General features: G+C 44.6%; 1 protein-coding gene across 1 annotated transcript in view; it reads left to right on the forward strand.

Moving 5' to 3' along the window:
* SYN3 (synapsin III) overlaps window positions 1–24,288 on the forward strand; it is a 405,562-nt gene that overhangs the window by 65,361 nt on the left and 315,913 nt on the right. Inside the window, exon 4 of the mRNA XM_045826382.1 lies at window positions 17,843–17,934. Coding sequence (XP_045682338.1) covers window positions 17,843–17,934 — 92 coding nt within the window. The remainder of the gene's footprint in view (window positions 1–17,842; window positions 17,935–24,288) is intronic.

Consider the following 24,288-nt stretch of genomic DNA (forward strand, 5'->3'; position numbering starts at 1 on the left):
ATGATGCCCAGATCCTGTGATACACCACACAGCCTCCATAACCAAGGATTAGCCAGCTCAGAGTGTCAGTGTGCCAGGGTGGAGAGACGCTGTCTCAGACTGAGACAACTCCAAGACCTTTGGTGCAGGGATGCCCTGGTACCCTACAGACAGGAGGAGGGGGTCACCCAGTTTATGACGGTGTGCGTTCACAGACCACCTGAGGGAACTTCACCTCCGCACTCCTTTCAGTCATCCCAGTAGCCTCGGGACAAGGACAGGGACAGGGACTCTCTACTTCATTCTTACAAAGACACTGGGTCAGGAGTTCCTAGGAGTCGTTTCCCCGACTTCTAGGAAGTTCCAAGAACGGAACTGAAACGTGGGTCTACTTCACCCCATGCTCAGTGATCCCTTGCCCCGCACCCCACACCAGGAAGCGTGCCCCTGGCTCTGTACCCAGTAGCCCAGCTGCGGCCCAGAGCCAGCTGAAATCCCGAAAAGCTGGACGGAGCCTCTGTTGTTGTAAAAGTGCCCACCGTTTGTTTTAGTCAAGTAGGGTAAGACATGCAGGCATGGATACAGCTGTCAGGAAGGAAGTTTATTGTACTTAGAGTCCCCTTAAAAGCAGGAGGCATGGCAGGCCACGCTGGGGGCCCACACAGGGAAACACCCTGGCCAATCAAGAGGCAGAGGGAGGCGGGGGCGGGGTGTGGGTAAACGAGGGCCAGAGCCTTTATTGTGGTTAGCATTGGCTAATTTGAGTACTGTCGGCAGGCTGTGGCTAGTGGTGCCTTCGCTGTCCCTGGTTGGCTGGTATCTGACCCTGAGGTGAGAGGGCAGGGGGTGGTGGCCTGGAGAGGGAGCACAGGGTCTGGGTTGCTGGCTTACATTTGACAGGTGCTCTTCATGGGAGTTGTTCACTTTCTGTAGGAATGGGCTAACTCTGTGAGAGGCAGTCCCTCCAGGGTCGACAGGCCCTGAGTTGTCAGAGCATTAGCAATTAGGAAGTAAGACGGTAATACACCTGTCTAACTCCAGTGCTTCACCACAGGGCTGCTTTTTAAGTCTTACAAAACAGGACTCTTGTTTCCAACTAAATATTATATAGAACCAGAAATGTGCAATAGTCATGCACATTTAGAGGTAAAAAGGACCGGTTTGACGCATGGCTAGAAGACCCCGAATCAGTTCAACCTCCAAAAATTGTGTTCAAGGCCTCCCTTAGACCCCCTGCAGAAGCCCTCCTACCACAGCTTCCATCCTGCTGCTTCCCTGGCCCAGAGTTCCACCACAGTTTGGGGCAGCCTGACTGCGTAGTTAGAAGTAGGGACCCTGGAGCCAGTGCTTGTGTTTGCACGCTTGGTCTGTCACCTCCCAGCCCTGTGACCTTGGGAAAATACATTTAATCTCATCACACACCTTGGTACTCCTGGCTATAAAGAGGCCATAATAATAATAGGACCAACCTTATGGGGTCACTGTCAGAATTAATGGAGTTAGCACATGGCAAAGTCATTAGAACAGTGCCTGGCGTGTAGTAAGTGCTTCAAACAACTGTTGTAAGTCGTAATTCTAAGATAAGTGAAATTTATGATATTCAATTATAAATATCTCCACTAGAATTAGTAGGTTGCCAGTGGAACTGCCAGTGGTATTCATACAGCTGCCAGGTCTAGTTCTGTTACCACTAGTCATGCTCTTAATAGTATCAGTACTTGTATTCCTACTTCTTCAAAGACTACAGCCACTGCTTCGGTGACTGTTAGTGCTACTGGGATAACTACTGTCATCTCCGCCACTGGGCATTGTTACTACCAGGTGAAAATGGTGTCAGCTGGGACCTTAGAGTCAAAGCAGGATTGAAGGTGCAGAAAAAGACAGAAGCTGTCACTACTGGGCCACCACTGACCTGCTTGTCCTATCTCTTCTTTCCTTTGCGGTTCCCCTGCACTGGGTTTAGAGGAAGCTGTTTATGAAGCCCCCAGACATGTAGGACCATTTCTGGTGGGGCTGTCTGTGTATGTGGTTCTACACTTATGAGGTGTTTTCTCTGAGCCTGCAAGGTCAGACATGACCCATTACAGCTCTTTGTGGCACTGGACATGCAAGGGCCATTGTGAGTCAAGAATGGCATTGGCTCAGCAGCTCAGATGGCCTGCCCGCTCCCCAGCATGTGGACAAAGAAACTGGCTTGCCTTTGTTTCTTGACATGCAAATGCATGACCACAGGGGGTTCTTTTTTCCTGACACCACCCCTGTGGTGGTCCCCATTTGGGGATTAGGTTCAGGTTGGCTCTGAGCCCTCTCTGGGTCATGCTGTCGTAGAACTACTGTGGCCCCATTGGGAAGAAAACGAGCGTTTAAGAAGAGAAATTTGGCCTTTAGAAACACGAGTCCCTATTGAGAAAAAGGAATCGGGAAAACAGCCTATTTGCGATGAGGAAAGTTGCCCTGGGGCTCCCCCCTTTTCCTGAGCCCAGCCCTAATTTGGAGACATTTCACAGTGGACTTTTGAACGGGTGACCAGTTCATACCAAGCTGCCTTAAACGCTCGGAGCAAAAACCTATGGGGACTTGCAAATCAGCCTCGGGAAGAGAAATTAGCTGTGTCTTGTCTCAGAACTCCCAAAGCCTGCTCCAAAATAAACACATAAGCTGTGCCGGCAGGGAAAGCATGGGCCTTTTTTCTCCTTCATTTTAGAAACTCCATGTGTGCGTTATTTTAAATAGGCGCCAGCACACGAGGCCCTTTTAACAAGATTGCAAACAGATGGGGCCTTCGGCTGTTCAGTAGCTCTCAGAAACTAACACGGGAAGTGCTAAGCCGCCCCGTGTCCAGGCAACGTTCATTTTCTTCTCGAAGCACCCGTCTGGCCAGGCCTTTCATTCCCAGGGAGCACGAGCCTGCTTCCTGCATCAGGTGTGTCAGCCAGGGAAGGAAATATCTCCTTTCACCGCATTTACCCGTGTTTGCATTTACTTAACCCTTTGGCAGCTTGGGAGAACGGAGGACTGTGCTAGCCCTGGAGGCCCCGTGCTTCCGGAGCTGGAAGCATTAGGCTTACTACCTTCCTTGTTATAAATGAGATTAGGATCCTCCAACGCCCACGTCTCCCCAAGGGCTCCCCATCTTACCCCGAGTCATAGCCAGAGTCCTTTCCTTGACTACGGGCCCTTCAGGGTCAGATTTCTCTGGCCTTCTTCCTGCCCCTGTCTTTCCTGGCTACTCCGATCCAGCCACACGGGCTTCTCACTGTTCCTGAAAACCAGGTGACAAAGGACAAGTGTTGGTGAGAATAGAGAGAAATTGGAACCCGTATGCGCTGCTGGGAGGAATGTGACATGGCGCAGCCACTGTGAAAACCAGTATGGGATTCCCCAAAAAGTTAAACATAGAATTACTGTATGACCCAATAGTTCCATTTTTGGGTATACATAGATGCAAAAGAATTGAAAGGAGGGGCTCGAACAGATGTTTGGAAATCTATGTTCATAGCAGCATTACTCACAAAGCCAAAAGGTAGAAGTAACCCAAGCGTTCACCAACACACTGTATGACCCCACTGATACGAGCTCCTAGAGCAGTCAAACTGGTGGAGACAGAAAGCAGAGTGGTATTTGCAGGGGCTGGAGGGAATGGGGGAGGTCACGTTTAACGGACACAAAGTTTTTTGGGCAGATCATGAACAAGTTCTGGAGATAGATGGTGGTGTTGGTTGCACAACAGTGTGAATGTACTTAATGCACTGAATTGAATGTATAAAAATGCTTAAAATCCTGGCTGGCGTAGCTCAGTGGATTGAGCACGGGCTGTGAACCAAAGTATCGCAGGTTCGATTCCCAGTCAGGGCACATGCCTGGGCTGCAGGCCACGGCCCCCAGCAACTGCACATGGATGTTTCTCTCTCTCTTTCTCCCTCCCTTCCCTCTAAAAATAAATAAATAAAATTTTAAAAAAAGATGTAAGCATGCTTCTCAGTTGAAAAATAAAATAAATTTTTAAAAATGCTTAAAATGCTAAGTTTTATGTTGTGTGCATTGTATCACAATGAAAACAAATCTTGAAAAACTCAAGAGAGAACACGCTGCCTCCGGGCCTTTGCTCTTGCTGTTCTCTTTGCCTGGAAGCCCCTCCCCCCAGGCATTCACATGGCCCTCGCCCTTGCGGTGTTCAGGCTCTTTGCACCAATGCCACCTCCTCAGAGATGCTTGGCCACTCTCTCTGTAAGGGCAACACACCAACCGTGCACACTTCTCAGTCACACTCCCACTTCTCTTCATTTTCCATCACAGCATTCAGCACACAGAGTACTAACCCTGCTGGTCTTTCCTAAGTAGCCAGTGCTGAGCCAGAGCTGCAGCAGAACAGCGGGGCCTCCCTGTCTCGAGTCCAAACCCGGCCGTGTTTCCAGAGGCCCCAGCAGGAGCAAGTGGCAGGTCCTCTTCTGGGAGTGCAGAGCTGCCCTCAGAGGTGCAGATTGGATTAAGTGGCAGGGGAGGTAGGACACTGGGAGACAGCTGGGAGGCAGTTCTGTAGGAAAAGGTCCATGCTGTGGGGACCTGTGGGTTGAAAGGGAAAGTGGGGTGCTCTTTTTCATCCCAACAACCCGGACAATGATTTTGAACCTTTAAAATGAAAAAAAAAAAAACAACAACAACCCACAAACAGAAGTATGTTAAGTCAGGATAGAGCATTTTAATTTCTCCGAGCTTTGATGGATAAGATGTTCCTGTCATCACATTATAACATCCAATTTTCAATTTGGAAAAAAAACATCTACAGAAGTTAAATTACATCAGGCCCACAGAAGCTCCTTCATTATCTCCGCCCAGCATGCTCAGCAGGGTCACACTGGCTCCATCTCTCGCCTCTTCTCGCCCTGAGCAGCTCCTCCTCCTGGACCGCCAGCCCCCGCCACCTTCACATTCAGCTGCTGAACAGTGGCCTTGGCTTCCACATCCCGACCTCCAGCTGAATCCAGGGTACATCTGGAGACATGTGGGGAGACTTTCACACTCGCTCGCTTAATCATAGCAGCACAGTTTCCTGAACATGCAGCAGAATGATGTTGAAACATGTGGAGGCCAGCTCGGCCATGAGAAGTAGATTGCAAGGGGACAGTCACGGTCATTCTTTCCTGTGTAGCTAAGCTGTGGTTTCAAAACCTCTGGACACGTGTCTGATGTGTCACAGGTGGCAAAAATTGTTGTCAGCAGCAAAATTGTTTCTAGGTCTTGCAACCTGATAAAAGCTCTGGAGATGATGAGAGAGGAGGCTGTGGGTGTCCCACCGTTCTGTCCCCCTTAACAGCTCCTCCTCCTGTCCCCTCTTCCTCCCACCCCCTTCCTCTCCCCCCTTTTTTCTCTTCCTCCCTCCTCCTCCTCCTTCTTCCTTTCCTCCAACTCCTCCCCCCTCCTCTCCTTCCATAAATACCCTTCTCAGGACACGATAAAGTGCCTTCCCACCCTTGCGGTTTCCTCCGGCTGAGGGAAAGCACATGGAGGTTTTACTGTGATTCTCAGGTGTTGCGGTTGCTGTGGGTACAGCCCATCTTGGGGATCTGGGCAGGAAGGAGTGATTGTTAGAACAGAACCAGGGCTTGCCTGGGTCCTCCTACTGCCAGTCACCAGAACCTCACCGTGACCCCTGAAACATGTACATGTATGCTTTGGAGAACAAAATTGTCTATTAAAATATGCCTTAAATATCAGAATGATGCATTTACTAGTGACTTTTCTCAAATCTGACTCTCTGACTTCTTACTTTGCCAAATGTGATGGTGATGATGAAGATGATGATGGTGGTGGTGAGGATGGTGAGGATGCTGACATCTTGCCATCTCGATCAAAATAAAATCCTTAACCACAATTCTATCCACCATCCCCTCTCTGACCTCATCTCCTTCCCCTTACCCCCTCACTAGCCTAGCTCCAGCCATACTGGCTTTCTTGCTGTTGTTTGCACTTCGTATACATGCTCTGGCCTCAGGGCCTTTGTTCTTCCGGCCTGGAAGGCCCTCCCCCTTTGGCACTCTGTTCATTTCACGGATCAAGTGCCACCTTCCCCCGGGCCCCCTTCTTTGACATAACCTCACTTCCAGCCACTCTGTCCTCTTAGGGATCCTTTTTTCCTCTCCTGAGATTATTTATGTTAATGGTCCATCTCCCCCAACATAGGTAAGTTTCACAGACCAGAGATTTTTGTCTGTTATTTTCACTGTTGTGTCATCAGTCCCTATCCTGGGCATAGTAGCTGTTCGATAATAATTTAAGTGAATGAAGTAATGGATGGATACAGAGTCTCCCAGACCCGAATTCAAGTTCTAGTTCTCAGTAGCCTTGTGTTCTTGGCCAAGTCATTTGCCCTCTCTGCTCTTCACTTTTAAGATTTTATTTATTTATCATTTAGAGAGAGGGGAAGAGAGGGAGAGAAACATCAATGTGTGAGAGAAACTTGGATCACATGCTTCTTGAATGCCCCCAACTGGGCGACCTGGCTCACAACCCAGGCATGTGCCCTGACTGGGAATCGAACCAGCGACCTTTCAGTTCACAGGCTGGTGCTCAGTCCACTGAGCCACACCAGCCAGGGCTGCTTCTCACTTTGCCATCGGCCAGTGAGGACACTCAAACCTACCTTCATGTCAACTGATTATTGTACTGATCAAATTGAATAACATAATTGTGATAGCTAAAATTGCTTACACATTTATTTTTACCTTGTACCTTGTTAAGGGCTTTTAAATTGATTCATGCACTTAATGCCCACAGCCGCCCTAGGAAGACACCATTCTCAGCTGCGTTAAATGAGGACTGGGACACAGACAGGCTAACTAACTGGCCCAAGTGGTACAGCAAGGAAGGGGTGGAGCTCAGACTCAAACCCATGTGGTCAGATTCTAAAAACCACTATGTTGCACCAAACACTTTGTAAACTGCAAATGATTGCTCTTGATTTTTTAAAAAAATAATGTGGTGACTGCCTAATTTTGGATATTCCTTGACTGGAACATTCAGGAATGTAAGCTTTGTCCTTTCATTTTTTCCTGTGTTTTTATATTTATTTTTGACGTGCTTTTATAGCCTTCTCTCTCACTGCTCTGCCTGCATACATGTGCATACATGGGTGCACACACACGCAGAGGAATATTATGATTTTTGATGAGCAGAAGGTGTCTTTGCATCTGCTTCCAGTCGCCTGTGCTCTGCATGGGGAGTGGGCAGTTCTTCTGGGCAGCACACCCTGACCCAGGGGCCCGGGCCTGCACTGAGATGCCAGGTGTGGCCCCTGAGCAAGAACGGGCCACGGAGGGAGTCTGCGGACTCTCAAAGCCTCTTTTGTCTGGGAGGTGAGTCTGAACAGCTGGAAAAGACCTCCGTCTCGAGATGCCAGCCAGGAAAGTCACTGAGCCCACCAGGCCCTCGGAGCTAGAAGCACAGCCTGTGCCGGGAAATCTACAGGAAGCAGTTCTTGCTGACTGCAGGCCTTGGGCTGCCTGCCAGGGGTTTGCCAGCAACGAGGCAGTTGAAAGAGGCACAGTAGTGCAGGAGGGGCGGGGACCCACGGACTTCGCTGACAGACGCTGCAAAGTGACGTGGAGAAGACCTGGGAAGGCATAAACATGAGGGCAGCCACAGACACAAGTGAGGCCAGAGGCCAGCCAGGTGTCCCGTTAGCTGACCCATCTCTGCACATTGGAACACGAGTCACCTCAAATTAGCTACCTGTTGGAAAGTGAAGGGTGTCCGCCTGGGTTTGGGTCCAAGTTGACGTAATTACCAAGGTATCATTTGGGGCAAAGTCATTCTGCCTTCCTGGGCTTCACCTTTGACATCTGCAAAGCAGACATCATTTATTCAATATTACTAAGCACCTTGGGTTTAGGTGCTGGGATAGAGCTGTGACTGAACCAGAATCCTTGCCCCCCTGATGCTTCCATTCTAGCAAAAAAGATGGACATTAAATATTTGATTGGGAGGGATACCAAGTATTCATGTCAGGTAGGGATGAGGACTATGGGGGAAGATTAAACAAGAACATGGGGCATCCAGTACAGTAGCTGCTTTGCAGGGAGGTGCCTCTGGGGGCGTCATGGAGCAGAGGTGTGGAGTAGCAAGAGGGAGCTGGCCATGCTGCAGCTCCAGGAAGCACTTCGAGGCTGGGGTACTGGCAGCTGGAACTTGTTTCACAATGGAGAGGAGGCCAGCAGGGCAACAGCAGAGCGAGTCGGAAGTGGAGTGCAAGGAGATGGTGGGAGGTGATGTCAAGGAGGTCATCGGAGTCTAAACATCCGGGACCTTATAGACCGTGTAGGGTTTAGGTTTTCTATATTTAGAACTTTTAAAAATTATTACTGCTGTTCATCTTTTTAATGACTCTTTTAGACTCTACGGACTCTGAGAAAGCTACGTGAAGAAAATCACAGTACATGCAGAATGCTGATTTTTTTTTAAAGGAATTTGTTGATGACACAATTTCGTTCCCAAGACTAATAATCTGTTAGGGATTACAGTGGAATTTTGATGATAACTTTCTAGAGGACTCAGGAATGCTCTAATCCTACCTGGGCAATCACCACCATCCCTGTTCCAGGTTTCTGAGGTAGCTGAAAACACAAGGAGGAATTGCAAATGGGAATTGAAATACCAGTAAGGTTAGCTGGCCTAGGCCCACCACCCCCAGTGCAGGGCTCCCTGCTAAAGCTGCCCTGAATCCCTCCGTTTAGGCTCCAGGTCAAAGCACTGCCACCTCTTAGCCTCCTGGAAGCCAAAATCTCACTTGTGGATGTTCCTTATTAAATATGTGGCTTCTCTTCCTAAAGAGTTCCAAGGTACAGCAAATGCAATTATAAAGAGAGAGAGCAGGGTGTCTGGGCCTTCTGGGAATCAGGGTTTTTTGCTGCCAGTTCATGGAAGAGAGATGGCAGAGAGAAAAGTGCATGCTGGAGTTGGCTTATTTGAGGAGCTACAAGGCAGGCAGGAGGAACTTAACAGGGTGGCCACTCAGATCAGCGGACACTCAGCGGCAGAGAAGCAGAACATGGAAGCCAGAACCACATGTGGTCTCCTGGCTTTTCAACCCAACAGTGCCCCTGCCCACTGTTGAATGTATTGGGTTAGCTAAAAACTCTGTTTGTGCCCTGGCTGGTGTAGCTCAGTGGATTGAGCGCAGGCTGCGAACCAAAGTGTCGCAGGTTCGATTCCCAGTCAGGGCACACGCCTGGATTGCAGGCCATGAACCCCAGCAACCACACGTTGATGTTTCTCTCTCTCTCTCTTTCTCCTACCCTTCCCTCTCTAAAAATAAATAAATAAAATCTTTTTTAAGAAAGTCTGGTTTTTTTCCATAAAATAGTTCTAGTAGTGCTCAGTTGTTTTTAACTTCATTTCAAACAATTTTGTTAGGTTGTACTGTGACAGCTGTCATATCAGTGTGCATGTAAAAAAATACCAAAATTGATGAATTTTTGAATAGCCTTTTTAATACTGAAGATGCAAGAAAGCACACAACATATTTTCAGCATATTATGTTTTATTATTTCAAAAAAGGTAAAATCACAGTTGAAACACACAATAAGATTTATGCAGCATATGGAGAAGGTGCTATGACTGATCAAAAGTGTGTCTGCGAAGTTTCACGCTGGAAATTTCTCATTGGACAATACTCCATGGATCGGTAGACCAGTTCAAGTTGATAGTGATCAAATCGAGACATTAATTGAGAAAAACCAATGTTCTACCATGTGGGAGATAGCCAACATGCTCAAAATACCCAAATCATAAAGTTGTTGGTGAAGATGAAACATGTCTTTTATTTTATGGAAATAAACTAAATGGACTTTTTAGCCAACCCAATAGCGCTGTGATGTCCTGACCACTGCTCGGCAGTTTCTCTCTGTGAGGTATAACAAGGGGTGGCAGAGGGTTGGAAGTTGTCCTAGCATTAGAAACTGGGGCTGGGGGTGCTGGAGGCTGCCCACCTTCTCCTAACAACAACTCAGTGTCTCTCCGTGTCTGTGTGTGTCAGTCTGTCTGTCTCCTGCAAAATACACGGAGGGCTTCAGGCCATGGAAAGGAGCACACTCTAAGGATTTAGGGGTACGGTTTGGACCAGATGGGTCTTCACTAACTGGAATGTCCAATATCTTATCAGCTACCCCTGGATTTCAGAACGGTCTGCCTGCCAGCATCTTGCCTTTTCCAGGAACTCTGGACAACATCTCCTTGTGTCAAAATCCTCCTTCAGTCAGGCTTCACGGCCAAGGTTGATAGCTGCTACCTCCACATTCCCACCCACACATTTTTGGTTTCTCTCATGCATTCCAGTCATTCAGTTTCAAGTCCCAATTTCCGTTTCTTTCCCATTGATCTGTGGGCCCAATAGCATCCTTCAATTTATTAGAATAATAATGATTGCAATCACCACTTTCTACTATGACATCAACATCATTATCATCGCAAATGTAATTATTAGCAACTAATAATTACATTAGTAATATTATCTGCTTGGCATCCAAAACTCACCAGGTGCTGGTTCTAGTGAGAATGCAGTGAAAGACCCTACAGGAAACTGAATGCATTCCATCTTGTTCCTGTGTGTATGTGGACATGTTCAGGCATGTGTGTTTTCTTGGAACTGGACACATGTTTAATTATAAACAGGTGCTTCTATCTCCTTCTGACGTAGGGGGCTGTAGAAAAGATTTTGTTAGTGGGTATGATTCCAACTGTATCTAGCACTGATAACAGAGCCTGGAACTTAGAAAATGCTGCATACATATTTGTGGTTAAATATCTACTCTCTCCCCTCCTCTGCAGCCTTTGGTGTTTCCCAGTGGCCTCCCAAAGGTGTCTGTGCCTTAATTCCTGCAATCTGTGAAAATGATATTCCAAAGGGATTTACATATATGATCATGATTATGGCCATTTTTCTTTAAATATTTCTTTATGTTCCATTCTCTTCTTCTGGGACTTCAATTACACATGTATTAGATTGTTTGATATTGTCCCATAGCTCACTGAGGTGTATTGTTTTTTTTGTTGTTGTTTTTAGTATTTTTGTTCCTGGACTTTGTTTACTATAGTTTGTATTGCTTCTTCTTACTGTTAATTCCATATAGTGCACTTTCCATTTAAGGTACTATATTTTTATCTCTAGAAGTTTAATTTTTTCATTTAAAAACTTTTCATTTTTCTCCTATTATGTCAATGTTTTTTACATTCTTGAGAATGTGGAACATATTTATAATAGTGTTTTAGTTAACCTCCTAATTTTTAACTTCCATTTTTATTTATTTATTTATTTACTTATTTTTAGAGAGGGAAGGGAGGGAGGGGGAGAGAGAGAGAGAGAGAGAGAGAGAGAGGGAGGGAGAGAGAGAGAAACATCAATGTGCAGTTGCTGGGGGTCATAGCCTGCAACCCAGGCATGTACCCTGACTGGGAATGGGACCTGTGACGCTTTGGTTCACAGCCCATGCTCAATCCACTGAGCTACGCCAGCCAGGTGCTTAACTTCCATTTTTGCTCTTCCCATCGTGTATCTTATTTTCGGGTCTGTTCTTATTGGTTGATTTCTATTTATGGGTAACATTTTCCTACTTCATTGCATGCCTGGTAATTTATGATTGAATTTCATAAATTTTATGTGTTGGATGCTGGATTTTGTTGTATTCCTTTAAACATTGTTGTACTGTGATACAGCTAAGTGTCATGGAATAAACTCATTACCTTCAGGTCATGATTTTAAACCTTTCTTAAGACATACCTTCACAGAGTGATCAATCATTCCAGTGTGCCTAGGACTAAGGAGTTTCCCAGGATATGAGACTTTCATTGAAAAACTAGGACTGAGTTTCTGAGATGCAGGACTTTTATTTTTAAAATCGGGAAAGCTCCTAGCAAACTAGGACAGAGTAAACATTCTGGATCTAGAGCACGCTGTAGTACAGGGCTGATTTAGACCCACTACTAAATGTTGAGGACCTACTCATATTACAAGGTCTTTACATCCTACTTGGGAGAACATGAACTATTCCCAGACTGTGTGAGTTCTGGAGTGTTAAATTTACTGTTTTTTGATGGTTCTTTCCTTTCATGCATGTTCAGATCAGCACTCAAAGACTTGCGGATCTCCCTGGAGGCCTTTTTCTGTGCATTTCTATCTCTTCCTATATTCTGTCCTGCAAATTCTAGCCACCTTGGCCTCCCTGAATTCTAGTCTCTGACTCCTCAGCTCAGTGAGACTGCCAAGCCTGCTGGCATTCTCCCATGCTGTTCTACTGCCTTAAAACTACCTCCTGGCAGTCAGCATTAGTAATCATAGGGATCGTTTCATTAGTTTTCTTTTTGTAGGAATCATAGTCCTGCTATGCCTGTTGTCCACTGTCTGAAAACTATTACTTAATATATCTTGTCTGGTTTTCTAGTTTAGGTGAGAGTATAAATATAATTCCTATTAATTCACTGTCGCCATAAGCAGAGGTCCTTAATATTTTATACCTCAATTAAAAAATTTGCTTAATTTATTTATTCATTTGAGAGAGAGACATCAAGTTGTTGTTCCATTTATTTATGCATTCATGGGTTGCTTCTTGTATGTGCCCTGATCAGGGATTGATCCCACAACTTTGGTGTGTCAGGACGATCCTCTTAATGCTCTAACCAACTGAGCTACCCTGACAGGGCCTAAGACCTATGTTATACATATTTGAAGAAGTTGCTCTTTTTCTTGTTACACCATTTTTGGTACATCAGTTTACTCTTACAGTGACAATGAAAAATTTGAAAATAATAATGGCAACTGTTTAGAGAGATCCTCCCTCTTTGTTTCAGTCCTATAGTAGGTATTTCATATACATTAAATGAAAATTTACTAAAACTTTTAAAGATAGATATTATTGATATTATTATCTCCATTTTAAAGATGTCAAACCTAAGATTCAAAGCAGTTAGTAACTTGATCAAACTCATCAGCTAATATATTGCCCAGCTTACAGCTGATATAGTCTTTCTGAATGTTCTTTTATCCACACCACAATGCTTAATGTGTAGTATTAACACATAAGAAAACAGTTGGGGCCTATATGTTTTTGAGATCAAAGGTTAAGTTATACAGAAAACTGAAGTGCCTCTGATGATGGTGTTTTACAATATTAGTGAATGGCTGATGTTTTACTGTGTGTGTGTGTGTGTGTGTGTGTATGTGAGAGAGAGGGGGGAGAGAGAGAGAGAGAGAGAGAGAGAATGTGCAAATATATGAACATATGAAGGTCTGTCCAGAAAGTACCATGTAACGTGAAAGATAGAGACATTTATTGAAAAAGATACAAGATGCAAGAAACATTGTACACAGGGCAATGATGCTTCAGTCCCCTTCAAACTACTTTGAAGTAGGACCTCACACATTTCTCCCAGCTTCTCTTCCACTGTGCAAAACACTCCGTAAAATCCTATGTTGGAATCTCTATCAGCTGCCCTGTCACATTTTCTTCAATCTCATCAGTGGTCTGAAATCTCTTCCATTTCAAAGGTGATTCTAGTTTGGGAGAAAGCCAGAAGTTGCAGGGCACCAAATCTGGGCTATAAGTTGCCTGGGTGATTCGATGTCCTGCCAAAAAACTGCATGAGACATGATGCATGAGTGGGCTTGTTGTCATGATGAAGCTCCCAATCACCAGTTGCCCATAGCTGTGTCCGATTTCATCATATCCCATTTCTCAACCCACGAAGAACATTGAGGTAGTACTCGTTATTAATTGTTTGGCCTGGAGGAGCATACTCATGATGGACAACACCTTCCCAATCAAAAAACACAGTTAACATGGTCTTGACCTTGCTGTGACTTTGCTGTGCTATCTTCAGGCACAGAGAGCCAAGCAACTTCCACTGGGACAACTGGGCCTTCATTTCCAGATCATATCCATCGACCCATGATTCATCTTCAAGTATGACCTTCTTGAGGAAATCTGGTTCATTGGTAGTGGTTTGAATCAAGTCATTAGCAACTGCAGCACAATGTGCCTTCTGTTCTGGTAGCAGAAGCCATGGAACAAATTTTTCCAATGACATGTTTCATGCCAAGATCCTGTGTCAAAATCTCAGACACTAGTTTTTGGAATCCCCAGATCAGCTTCTAGGTCTTGCACTGTCAGTCACTGATCTTTGTGGATTGCAGCCCATACACATGCAACATTCTCAGGTGTTCTGCTTGTTGCAGGCCTTCCAGAACATAGATCACTTTTGACAGGTTCTCAACCATCTTTGAAGTGTTTGTGCCACACTTTTACTTGTGCTGCACTCATTGCGTTGTCCCTGAGAGCCTTCTCAATCATCCAAATGGTTTCCACAGAGGAATGTTCAAGCTTAATGCAAAATTTGATGCAGATTTGTGTTCTACTCACTCAGTCATTTTGAGTGTGACGGCCACACAGTCCACATGCTCATGCAATGGTGTCTACCACCGCCACTAACTAGTACAGTGAAGTCGTCATTGTTCACACATGTTCATTCCAGTTCACTCTCATTGGCTGCCAGGTTACACCCATGTCGTGCAAACCGTTCTTGTTATATTAACAACAACTGGATGTTTTCAGGACAGGCTTATGTGTGTGTTAGGTGAAGGACATAAAGGAGCCTTACCTAACCACATTGGCCTTTTTGAACTCTGGTGCCTTTGCATGCAATACTGAAATTGCATTTAATTTCCAAAATTACGGTATTCGTTTTCTAGGACTGTCATAACAAATTACTACAAACTTGGTGGCTTAAAACAACACAAATTTATCCTCTCACAGTTCTGGAGGCTAGAAGTCTGGAATCAAGGTGCCAGCCAGCTGGTCGGCACTCCCTCTGAAGGCTCTAGGTGGGGAATTCTTCCTTGCCTCTTCCAGATTCTAGGAAGTCCTGGAGTTCCTTGGCTTATGGCAGTGTGACTCCTGTCTCTCCTCCGTCACCACACAGCCATGGCCTTCTGTCCTGGGTCGGTCTCTCCCTTCTTCCTCTTTTATAAGGACTTGTCATTGAATTTAGGGTCCACCTTAATCCCAGATGGTTCATCTTGAGATCCTTAATTACATCCGCAAAGACTATTTCCAATGAAGGTCCAATGAAGGTATCATCAGTTAGGCTGTGGACCTACTTGGGGGAGGATACAGTTCAACCCACTATAGTTTCTTTGAGAGCTCTGAAAATCTTCAAAAGTGGCTGCTCTTTGAGCTTCTATCCTGTTCTTGAAGGAAAAGTGGCTTGGGTCCTGTGTCTCTTTTCACGGTTGCTGAAGCTTTTAGAAAATTAACACAGATGAGTGTACTAACTCATCTCCTTTGCTTCCCCATCTCTCTGTGTTTGACCCAACAGAGGCTCGCTACCCTACAACCCGGGCATTTATCTCCTGTAATTACTCAAAAATCAATAACTCTAGATACTCGATCTGAACAAGATGAACTTCTCACTTGTACGCCAAGCCTGAGTATGTTTTCTATCCAGGTATCTTTCTTTGCATTTGGTCAGTAAGACAACCCTCGGGTCTTTGCCACCTTTGAGTCAAAACTTCTATCATACAAGTTTCTGATTCGCCCCTTTTCTTGATCTACTTGGTGCCCAGCTATCCTGTGTTGCACCTTTCTGCTGACTTCTTTTGCTCCACAAACACAAGCAACTTTTCTTGCTAATGCCTCTTTGTCATCTTGCCAAGAAAGTATCTTAAACATGATGGGACTGCATTTTTAAGGCATTAGACTTAATAACTAGGTCATTACCACTATTTACTAACTTGGACTCATTAACGGGGCTCTTTGCTTTTCACCTTACTACAGCATAATGAGGTTATTAATTAGAATGAGAGACATAAGCACTCTTGGTTTGCTTTAAGGCCATCTGGGGAGATGGCTAGGTCTTTGGTCATAATTTCTGTTAAATGTTTCTGAGGGGATACATTTAAATCACCATGGAATGACATTTTCCTTCAACATAAACTTGTTTTTCTCTTTCAATGGGTTATTTTGAGGTCCCTAAAATGCTCAGTTGTAATCCACCTAATGGCTTATTCAGCTAAACAGCAGAGGCAGTGGGGTAGCAATTAAAAGCACAGGCTGGAGCCAGACTGCCTGGGTCTAAATCCTGGCTGTGCATCTTGCTGTGTGACACTGTGAAAGCTATTTCATCTCTCTCTGCCTCTCTCTCTCTTTTTAATAATCTGGGCAAGTGTGAAGGTTAAATGAATACATACATATAACATGCTTAGGATAGTAACTGGTATACAGTGAGTGTAGTACATATGTGAGCAGTTATTTTTATTCATCAAATCCAAAGAAATAGCTTTCAATATCTACTGTAAAAGGCATGGTTTAGAACTATGCACTTTCTAGAAAGGGGTTACAGGTTGCATTGTATCTCCCTGATATTTATATGTTGAAGTTCTAACCCCTAATACCTCAGAACATGACCTTATTTGGAGATAGGGTTTTTTTCCCCACAGGTAATCAAGTTAAAATGAGGCCATGTGGCTGGTTCTCATCAAGTATGACTTGTGTCCTTATAAAAAGGGGAACTTGGATACATGGACACATATAGAGGGAAGGCAAGGTAATGAACATGGGAAGAAAGTGGTCATCTACAAGCCAAGGACATAAGCCTGGAACAAACCTTCACAGCGCTCAGAAAGAGCCAACCCTACTGACACCTTGATTTTAGACTTCTAACCTCCAGAACCGAGAAAAAGAAAGTGCTGCTGTTTAAGCTGCCTAGTGGTGGTACTTTGTTATGGCAACTCTAGGAAACACACACATGGTCCTAACACAAGTCTCTGTACCCAGAGGGAGCATATGATCTTCTAGGAGGCATGTATTCCATAGGGCAATGGATGCAAGCAACAGAAATCCACTAAATCTTGTTTAAACAAATAATAAAACAAAAAAATGAATTTATAAGGATACAGAGGCATCTCATAAAATCTGAGGGCAAGATGGTAGCTGGCACATCACATGAAGAGTACTACCCATCTCTTGCCTCTGCCTGTCTATGGGGACTGTGGCCGATCTCTCTCTCCCTCCCTCTCTCCCCTCCCCCTTCCCCTTCCTTCTCTCTGTCTTTCACCCTCTCTCCCACCACCCTGTCCTTTTCTGCCTCCCCAATCCAGATGGCAGAAAACATTGTCCCTAGTTGCACTCAGGTTTGTGATTTACAGATACAGCCCCCTGGAAAGAAACATCATGAACTGCTCAGCAGATTCTAATTCTGGTACAAGGACATCTTTTTTTCCACCCTGGGTCAGGGGCTCACACCATCAGCTGTGATCAGGGGAACAATATTTCAGTGCACAGACATGGTGCTTCTCCTGTAACCATGTGGATGGAGTGAGGGGAAAGGTCATGACCAAAAAAGGAAACAGATGGCAGGTAACCTAAGGAGGGTTCCATTAATAGTGATAAATGGTCACACAGCTGCGGGGCCATGCCACAACACAGCCCAAAGCTGAAGAATTCTAGAGAAAATGTTATTTTGAACAGCATTTGGCCTCTTCTAGTCCTGGAGCTAGAGTTGCTTCTTCCACTCTCATACAATAGATAATAGTAATTAATTAATAGAGGTTTAAAAAATGGGCCTTTGAGTCAGAGGCACATGGGTTTCATTCCAACTTTGCCCTCTATGAACTATGTAACCTTGGACGTATCACATGCCTCTCTGCACCTCAGCTTCCCCATCTTTCAACAAGGGAAATAAATAATATTGCTAGCTTCCCGAGTTTCAGGTGAGCTATAAATGGGTACTTGGCACATGTAAGTCCCCCATAAATGCTAGCAGTTCTCTGCTGCATCATGAGTATCTACTAAATCCTCCTTTGTTTTGCTTTCTCCTTCAGGCAGAATTCTCCGAGTTGAACCTAGCTGCCTACGTTACTGGGGGCTGCATGGTGGACATGCAGGTTGTGAGAAACGGGACCAAGGTTGTGAGGTAAGGAGCACTGAGATGCAGCAAACCTTCACCTGAGAAAGGTGTGAGTGGGATACCTCGCATAGCCAACCCCTCTGTCTAGTGCCCGCAGCCTCACTCCCGAACTACCTGTGCTTACACATGTAGAGTGTCTGCTTCCAGAGTTTGAGGTGGCATTGCAATAGAAATGACCAGTGGCACAAATAATATGGGGCCATAACCAGCTGTCCTGGCATGAGCTGTGGGCTTGAGAGAAATGACTGCGTTCCATTTCTGGGTTTTTTTGGCTCTGTTTGGGTGTGTCCCTCAGTCTCTTGCCCCCTGATTCTCATCAACAGCATGATGATGGCAACACTGAAGTAGGAGGCACATATGTGAGGGCATCCTATTAATTCTAAAGTGCAGCACAAATGTAAAGGTGTACTAGAATGAGCTATATCCTGATTCTAGCAGTATGGCCGAGTGAACGTTTGGAAAATCCCCTCCCAGGACATTAAACCTAAAAGTACAGGACTTGATATGTTCTAAGATATCTGTTTATAGTGTAGGCTGAGCTGGAGGGGAAGTGAGGGAATTATTGAAATAATCAGAAATGTCAAGAAAATAGAAATCCACAGGAGACATAAATACTTGTATTATAATAGATTTCTGTCTAGTTAAGTACCCAGGGGATGATATAAGCTAAGTCTTATGAGGGTTAAGATGGAGAAGTAGTAGGCTTTAGATTTGGAGAAGTAGAGGAAACAGGAAGAACTTTGAGGAAGAGGTGGCATTTATTCTGAGCCTTGCCAAATGGTGGAATATGGGCATTCTAAGAGTAGGAAGCAGTCTTTGTAAATGCAGACAGGCAAAAAAAACTATAGGTCTGGGATAGTGTGATATTTAATGAATCCAGCCACCATCATTTACTGAGTGCCAGCTTTGTGCTAATAAAGATGACACGGCTTCCTATCTCCAACAGTGGTGGACTCGATTGTTTGGACTAACTCTTCTACTGAAAACAACTTCAGAACTAGTTTTGAATAATAATAATAATCTGTAAAGCCTTCAAAGCGTTGGCACCACAAAGAATTACCAGGAAGAGAATGATGGGGAAATGGAAACCCAAAAAGATAAATGAGTACAGAAGCTACTTTTTCCTGAGAGTATTTGCTAAGTCTGGCAAATTTTAACATTGGTTTTGATAGACTATCAGGGAAAGCAAGACAGAAATCAACACCTAGGGCCACTCAAGGTAAGAATGTAATGGTAGACCTTCCCCACAATGAGCTGAGACCCAAAGGACTACACCTTCAAAGGGAATGTGAATTCCAAGTAAATGAACCATCACAAGTAATTGCAGCTTGAATTGCAATTTTATTGGTTTTCCAGGGAACCCCGAGTATTATACTTGGTTTATGGTGATCCCAGACATGCCAGAAATAAAAGCATTGTTATGTAGAGGAAGGCACTTTCATCTTGGGCTTCAAATAATTATTCAAGTGATTTTTTGGCATGATAGCTAGCACATAGTCAAAGATAACCAGACACGGACACCACGAATGAGAAGAAGCAGGAACAATAGACAGCAGAAAGAAACCCTCATATCTCGGATATTGGAACTACCAGGCACAGATTCTTAAAATTTTAAAAAATTATCCTGGCTGGCATAGATCAATGGGTTGAGCGCGGGCTGCAAACCAAAGCATCGTAGGTTCGATTCCCAGTCAGGGCACATGTCTGGGTTGCAGACCACAGCCCCCAGCAACTGCACATTGATATTTCTCTCTCTCTCTCTCTCTCTTTCTCCCTCCCTTCCCACTCTAAAAATAAAAATAAATAAAATCATAAAAAAATGTTTTAAATCATCCATATTAAGTTGAAAAAATCTGGTTTGAAGACTTCTGCAGCCACTAGGAAACTATAAAAAGTGACACAACCAATTTTAAAAAAAGAACAAATAGAACTTCCAAAAGTGAAAACTACAGTAACCCAAATTATTGGGCGTATTGTGTTCAACAGCACATTAAATATCATGTTAGTAAAGTGAAAGGCAGAGCGGAAGAAATTACCCCGAGTTAAACACAGAGAGGAAAAGACTGGAACTCTAGACCAGGTGGTTAGATCTCACGAGAAGACCTAACACTGACCTAACCAGGGCCTCAGAGAGTGACAGGAGAACAGAGCAGAGGCAGGGTTTTAAGAAGTGATGGCTCAGCACCTTTCAGAAAGATATCAAAACACCAAAAACAGAAGCTCAGAAGATTTAAAGGAGAATAAATTAAAAAAAAAAAAAAAAAACGCCCTGGCTGGCATAGCTCTGTGGATTGAGCGTGGGCTGTGAACCAAAGTATCGCAGATTTGATTCCCAGTCAGGGCACATGCCTGGGTTGCAGGCCATGACCCCCAGCAACCACACACTGATGTTTCTCTCTCTCTCTCTATCTCCCTCCCTTCCCTCTCTAAAAAATAAATAAATAAAATCTTTAAAAAAACCCCACCAAGACATGAAGGCACAATAGTGTAAGTGCAGAAAGATGAAGGAAAATAAAAAGTAGCCGGCTTTAAAAAGACCAGGTGGCGTTGATTGGACTAACAGGCTGACGGCTCCCAGGCAGCAGGGGTGGAATGACATCTTTATGGGCCGAAAGAAAACGCTCGCCAACCTATAACTCCATCCTCAGGGTAACATCTCTTATGAACGAAGGCAAAATAAAAATATCAACAAAGAGAAGACCTTCCGTAAGGGAAATTGTAAAATATATGCTTTGGGTGAAAAGAAAACCATCCCAGAATAACTTAAAGCAGCAAGAAGAATAAAGAGCAAAGAATGTGGTAAATGTTAATAAACGTTGTCTTTAAAAATGATAAAAATAACAATGTCTTCTGAAGGATTCAAATATATGAGGGGTTAAAATTTAAAACAGTAAGTTAGTAGAGGCTGGGGTAAATTACGGTGTTCTGAGGCTCTCATATTGCCAGGGAAGAAAGAAGGTGTATTGATTAAAAAGAGGTTTTGGCCCTGGCTGGGTGGTTCAGTTGGTTGGAGCATCATCCTGTATGCCAAAAAGTCACAGGTTCGATCCCCAGTCAGGACACATTGTGGGTTCAAGCCCTGGTTGGGGTGAGTACAGGAGGTACCTGATTGATGTTTCTCTCACATCAATGTTTCTCCTTCTCTGTCTCTATCTCTCAAAATCAATAAACATATCCCCGGGTGAGGATTAAAAGAAAACAGGCTTTGAAATGTCAAAATAAATCATGTAATTTCTAGGTAATTACTGGAAAAAAGAGAAACAGAATGTAGTACTTAAAGGATGTGAGAGAGGAAAATAAATAATAAAAGAAGTCATGAAAGGAGAGAAATACAACACTAAGTGTTATAAATAAGATGATGGACTTAAACCCAGATATGAGGGGGGACCCCCAAAAATGGAATTTATGTATAAAAATGTGTATTATTCTTATATGTTTAAACTTCAGTCACTGTCAAAGTACTCTCCATTTGATGCAATACACTTATTTAGATGTTTTTTCCCCTGCTCAGAACAGTTTGTAAACTCATCGATTCTGATGCCTTCTAGTGTTTCTGCCATTTTTTGTTTTACCTCTTCCATAATGGCAAACGGTTCCCTTTGAGGACTTTTTTCATCAGGGGAAGTAAACAAATAAAAAAAAGTCTCTTTGAGGCATGATTGGGTAAATGAGGAGGTGGGGTATGGGGTCATGCCTTTTTTTTAGTCAAAAACTGTTAAACAGCACGGCGTGGACAGGGCACTCATAAATCACCCATCATAAAACGGGCAAACATGTTGAAAGAGTCTCCAAAAAAAAAAAAACCTCACTGAAGCTGAACGCAGCCTCTCACAACACCACCAGCTGGTACACTGCTACAGATGGGTTCCTAGAACACTCACGTAGCTGGGGAAGACAAGGGGCCTGCCCTCCAGAGGATAATTCTGTTTTTTAGGGGGCAGGTCCTCCCTCGTATATCAGCAAGCCCCTATTATTGTGAGTGGCTTGTAAAGCAAGCAGTACTAGTTATGAAAATATTGAAACTTTTCTATACAAGTTGACAAAGGATACCCACAGTTGTCAGGGAGACACACCCTCGGAAGCAGTGATGGGGACCCCAGAGAGCAGGGTCTGGGTTCCCTCTGTCCCTTCATGGCCGTAAATGCCTACGAGTCCCCAAGAGCTGCCCTCTTATGGTCAATTGTGAGAATTGCAACCTGCATAAAGTACCCTGTGAATTGTTAGATGCTTATTATACCACCAATATAGATCAGTAATTACATTAACTATAAATGGACTAAATACTCTAAAGAGCACCTGCAGCAAGACTGTCAGAGTAGATTTTTAAAAATCCAGCTATATTTCATTCTAGAGTTCATCTAAAACATAAGAAATTTTGAAGGTGAAAGGATTAAAAAAAATAGACATACCATGTAATTAACTATTGAGCAAAAGAAAGCTAGCCAGTATAGCTGTATTATCAGGAGAAAAAAATAGGCACCCAGATGAAAAGCATTACTAGGGAAAATAAATAAATCCATTTTGATAAAGGATTCATTTACCTAGAAGAGATCATTTTAAATTTATAAGCACCAGATAAAAATGCCCCAAAATGTACTTCAAACATTGGCAAAACTACGATGAGAAATAAACAGTCCACCCTCATGGGGGATTTTGAGGATGGTGCTACATACGTATATTTGTTTACTTCCCACAGCAGCCTCGTTTTGCACATAAGACCTGTAAAAAACCTGAACAGCAAAATTTAGGAATCTGTGTATGTGCATATTTGGGATTATTTGTACTTTGTCCTACTTCCCTATCTGGGAAAAGGGTTGAATTGTCCTCTTGTGGAATGTGTAGAAACCAGATAGCTATCCCATCAGTCCTCAGATTAGCCTGCAGATTAGAATCACAGGGGAAATGTTTGCAATCTTCTTGTCCAGGCCGTACGCCAGACCAACCACACCAGAATCCCTGAGGGTAGGGTTTGGGCATCAGTCGTGTTAAAAGCTCCCCAGGTGACCCCCAGGGGCAGCCTGATGGAAGACCTCCCCAGACTGGTCCCACCCAGGCCCCGCACTGGGGCTGGGGCTGGGTCAGCCGTGAGGCTGAGGATCCTGCTGGGTGTGCTGCCTGCACAAGAAACACCCTGCAAAACTAGACACTCCGAGCCTCACGGTAGACATGCCACCTTCTTCCTGAATGTATAAACTCGTTTACAAAACTAAATCTACTGAAACATTCCAGATGTTTCCTCACCAGCTAGTCTCTCAGCACTTAGAAATGGGAGCCTTCAAGGACAGTTGTTACAGGTTGAACTATGTCCCCTGCCCCACTCCCAAAAGAGGTACTACAGTCCTAACTCCTGGAACCTCAACGTGTGATCTTACATGCAAATGTGATTAGTTAAGATGAGGTCATACTGGAGTAGAGTGGGCCCTTAATCCAACATAACTGGTGTCCTTAAAAGCAGAGGGAAGTTTCAGACAGAGACACAGAGAAAGTACCATGCGAGGATGAAGACGAAGATTGGAGTGCTGCACGTACAAGCCGAGGAACACCAAGGATTGCCCTCAGTCGCCAGAAGCTAGGAGACAGACGTGAAACAGATTGTCCCCCCGCTCTCAGAAGAAACTGATCCTCCCAACACCCTGATTGCAGACTCCGGGCGTCTAGAGCTGTGGGAGAATAAGTTTCTGTTGCTCTAGGCCATCCGTGTCCGTGGTACTTGGTAATGGCAGTGCTAGGAAACGGAGACAGCAGTGCTTCTCATGTGCACGCACACCTCTCAGAGATCCTGTGGAAATGCAGGTTCTCATCCACTACGTCTTTAAGGAGGACCTGGGATGCAGAACTTCCTACGAGCTCCCAGATAAAGCCAATGCTGCCGGTCCTGCAGGCTTCCATGTGAACCGCAAGGGTGTGGACATGCCCCCACATGCTGCTGCTGCTGCTGCTGGCGGAAGACCAGCCATGGGGAGTCCAGGCTGTGAGGGCAGTGCGAGCACAGCCAAAGCCCTCAGTTCAGGGGTTCATGGGGATGTTTACACTGATTCTCTCCAGGCCCAGGATGGTGCTTGCAGTGCCAGCCAGGCATCTTACATGGGCACGTCACAGGTTATACAGACCTGTGAGAACATGCACACAGACTAGGAATGCTGTCTGGTTCACAGTGTGTCCTGTAGGTGGGTGGTCGTTAGAATCTTCCTCAGGTGCATGGAGCTATTCCAAGGCCTACCTGTGTCCTCCCAAAGTAAGAATTTTGAGCAATGCTCTTGACTTGCAGTATATTCTCTCATGAAAACCTTAAACACTTCCAGGTGTGCAACACGAGCAAGCCCTAAATCCTCCAAAGTCTTACTCACGGGGAGCGCCTTC

The sequence above is a fragment of the Phyllostomus hastatus genome, unplaced genomic scaffold, assembly GCF_019186645.2.
Source record: "Phyllostomus hastatus isolate PE091 unplaced genomic scaffold, TTU_PhHast_1.1 phas_scaffold_755, whole genome shotgun sequence".
Lineage (NCBI taxonomy): Eukaryota > Metazoa > Chordata > Mammalia > Chiroptera > Phyllostomidae > Phyllostomus > Phyllostomus hastatus.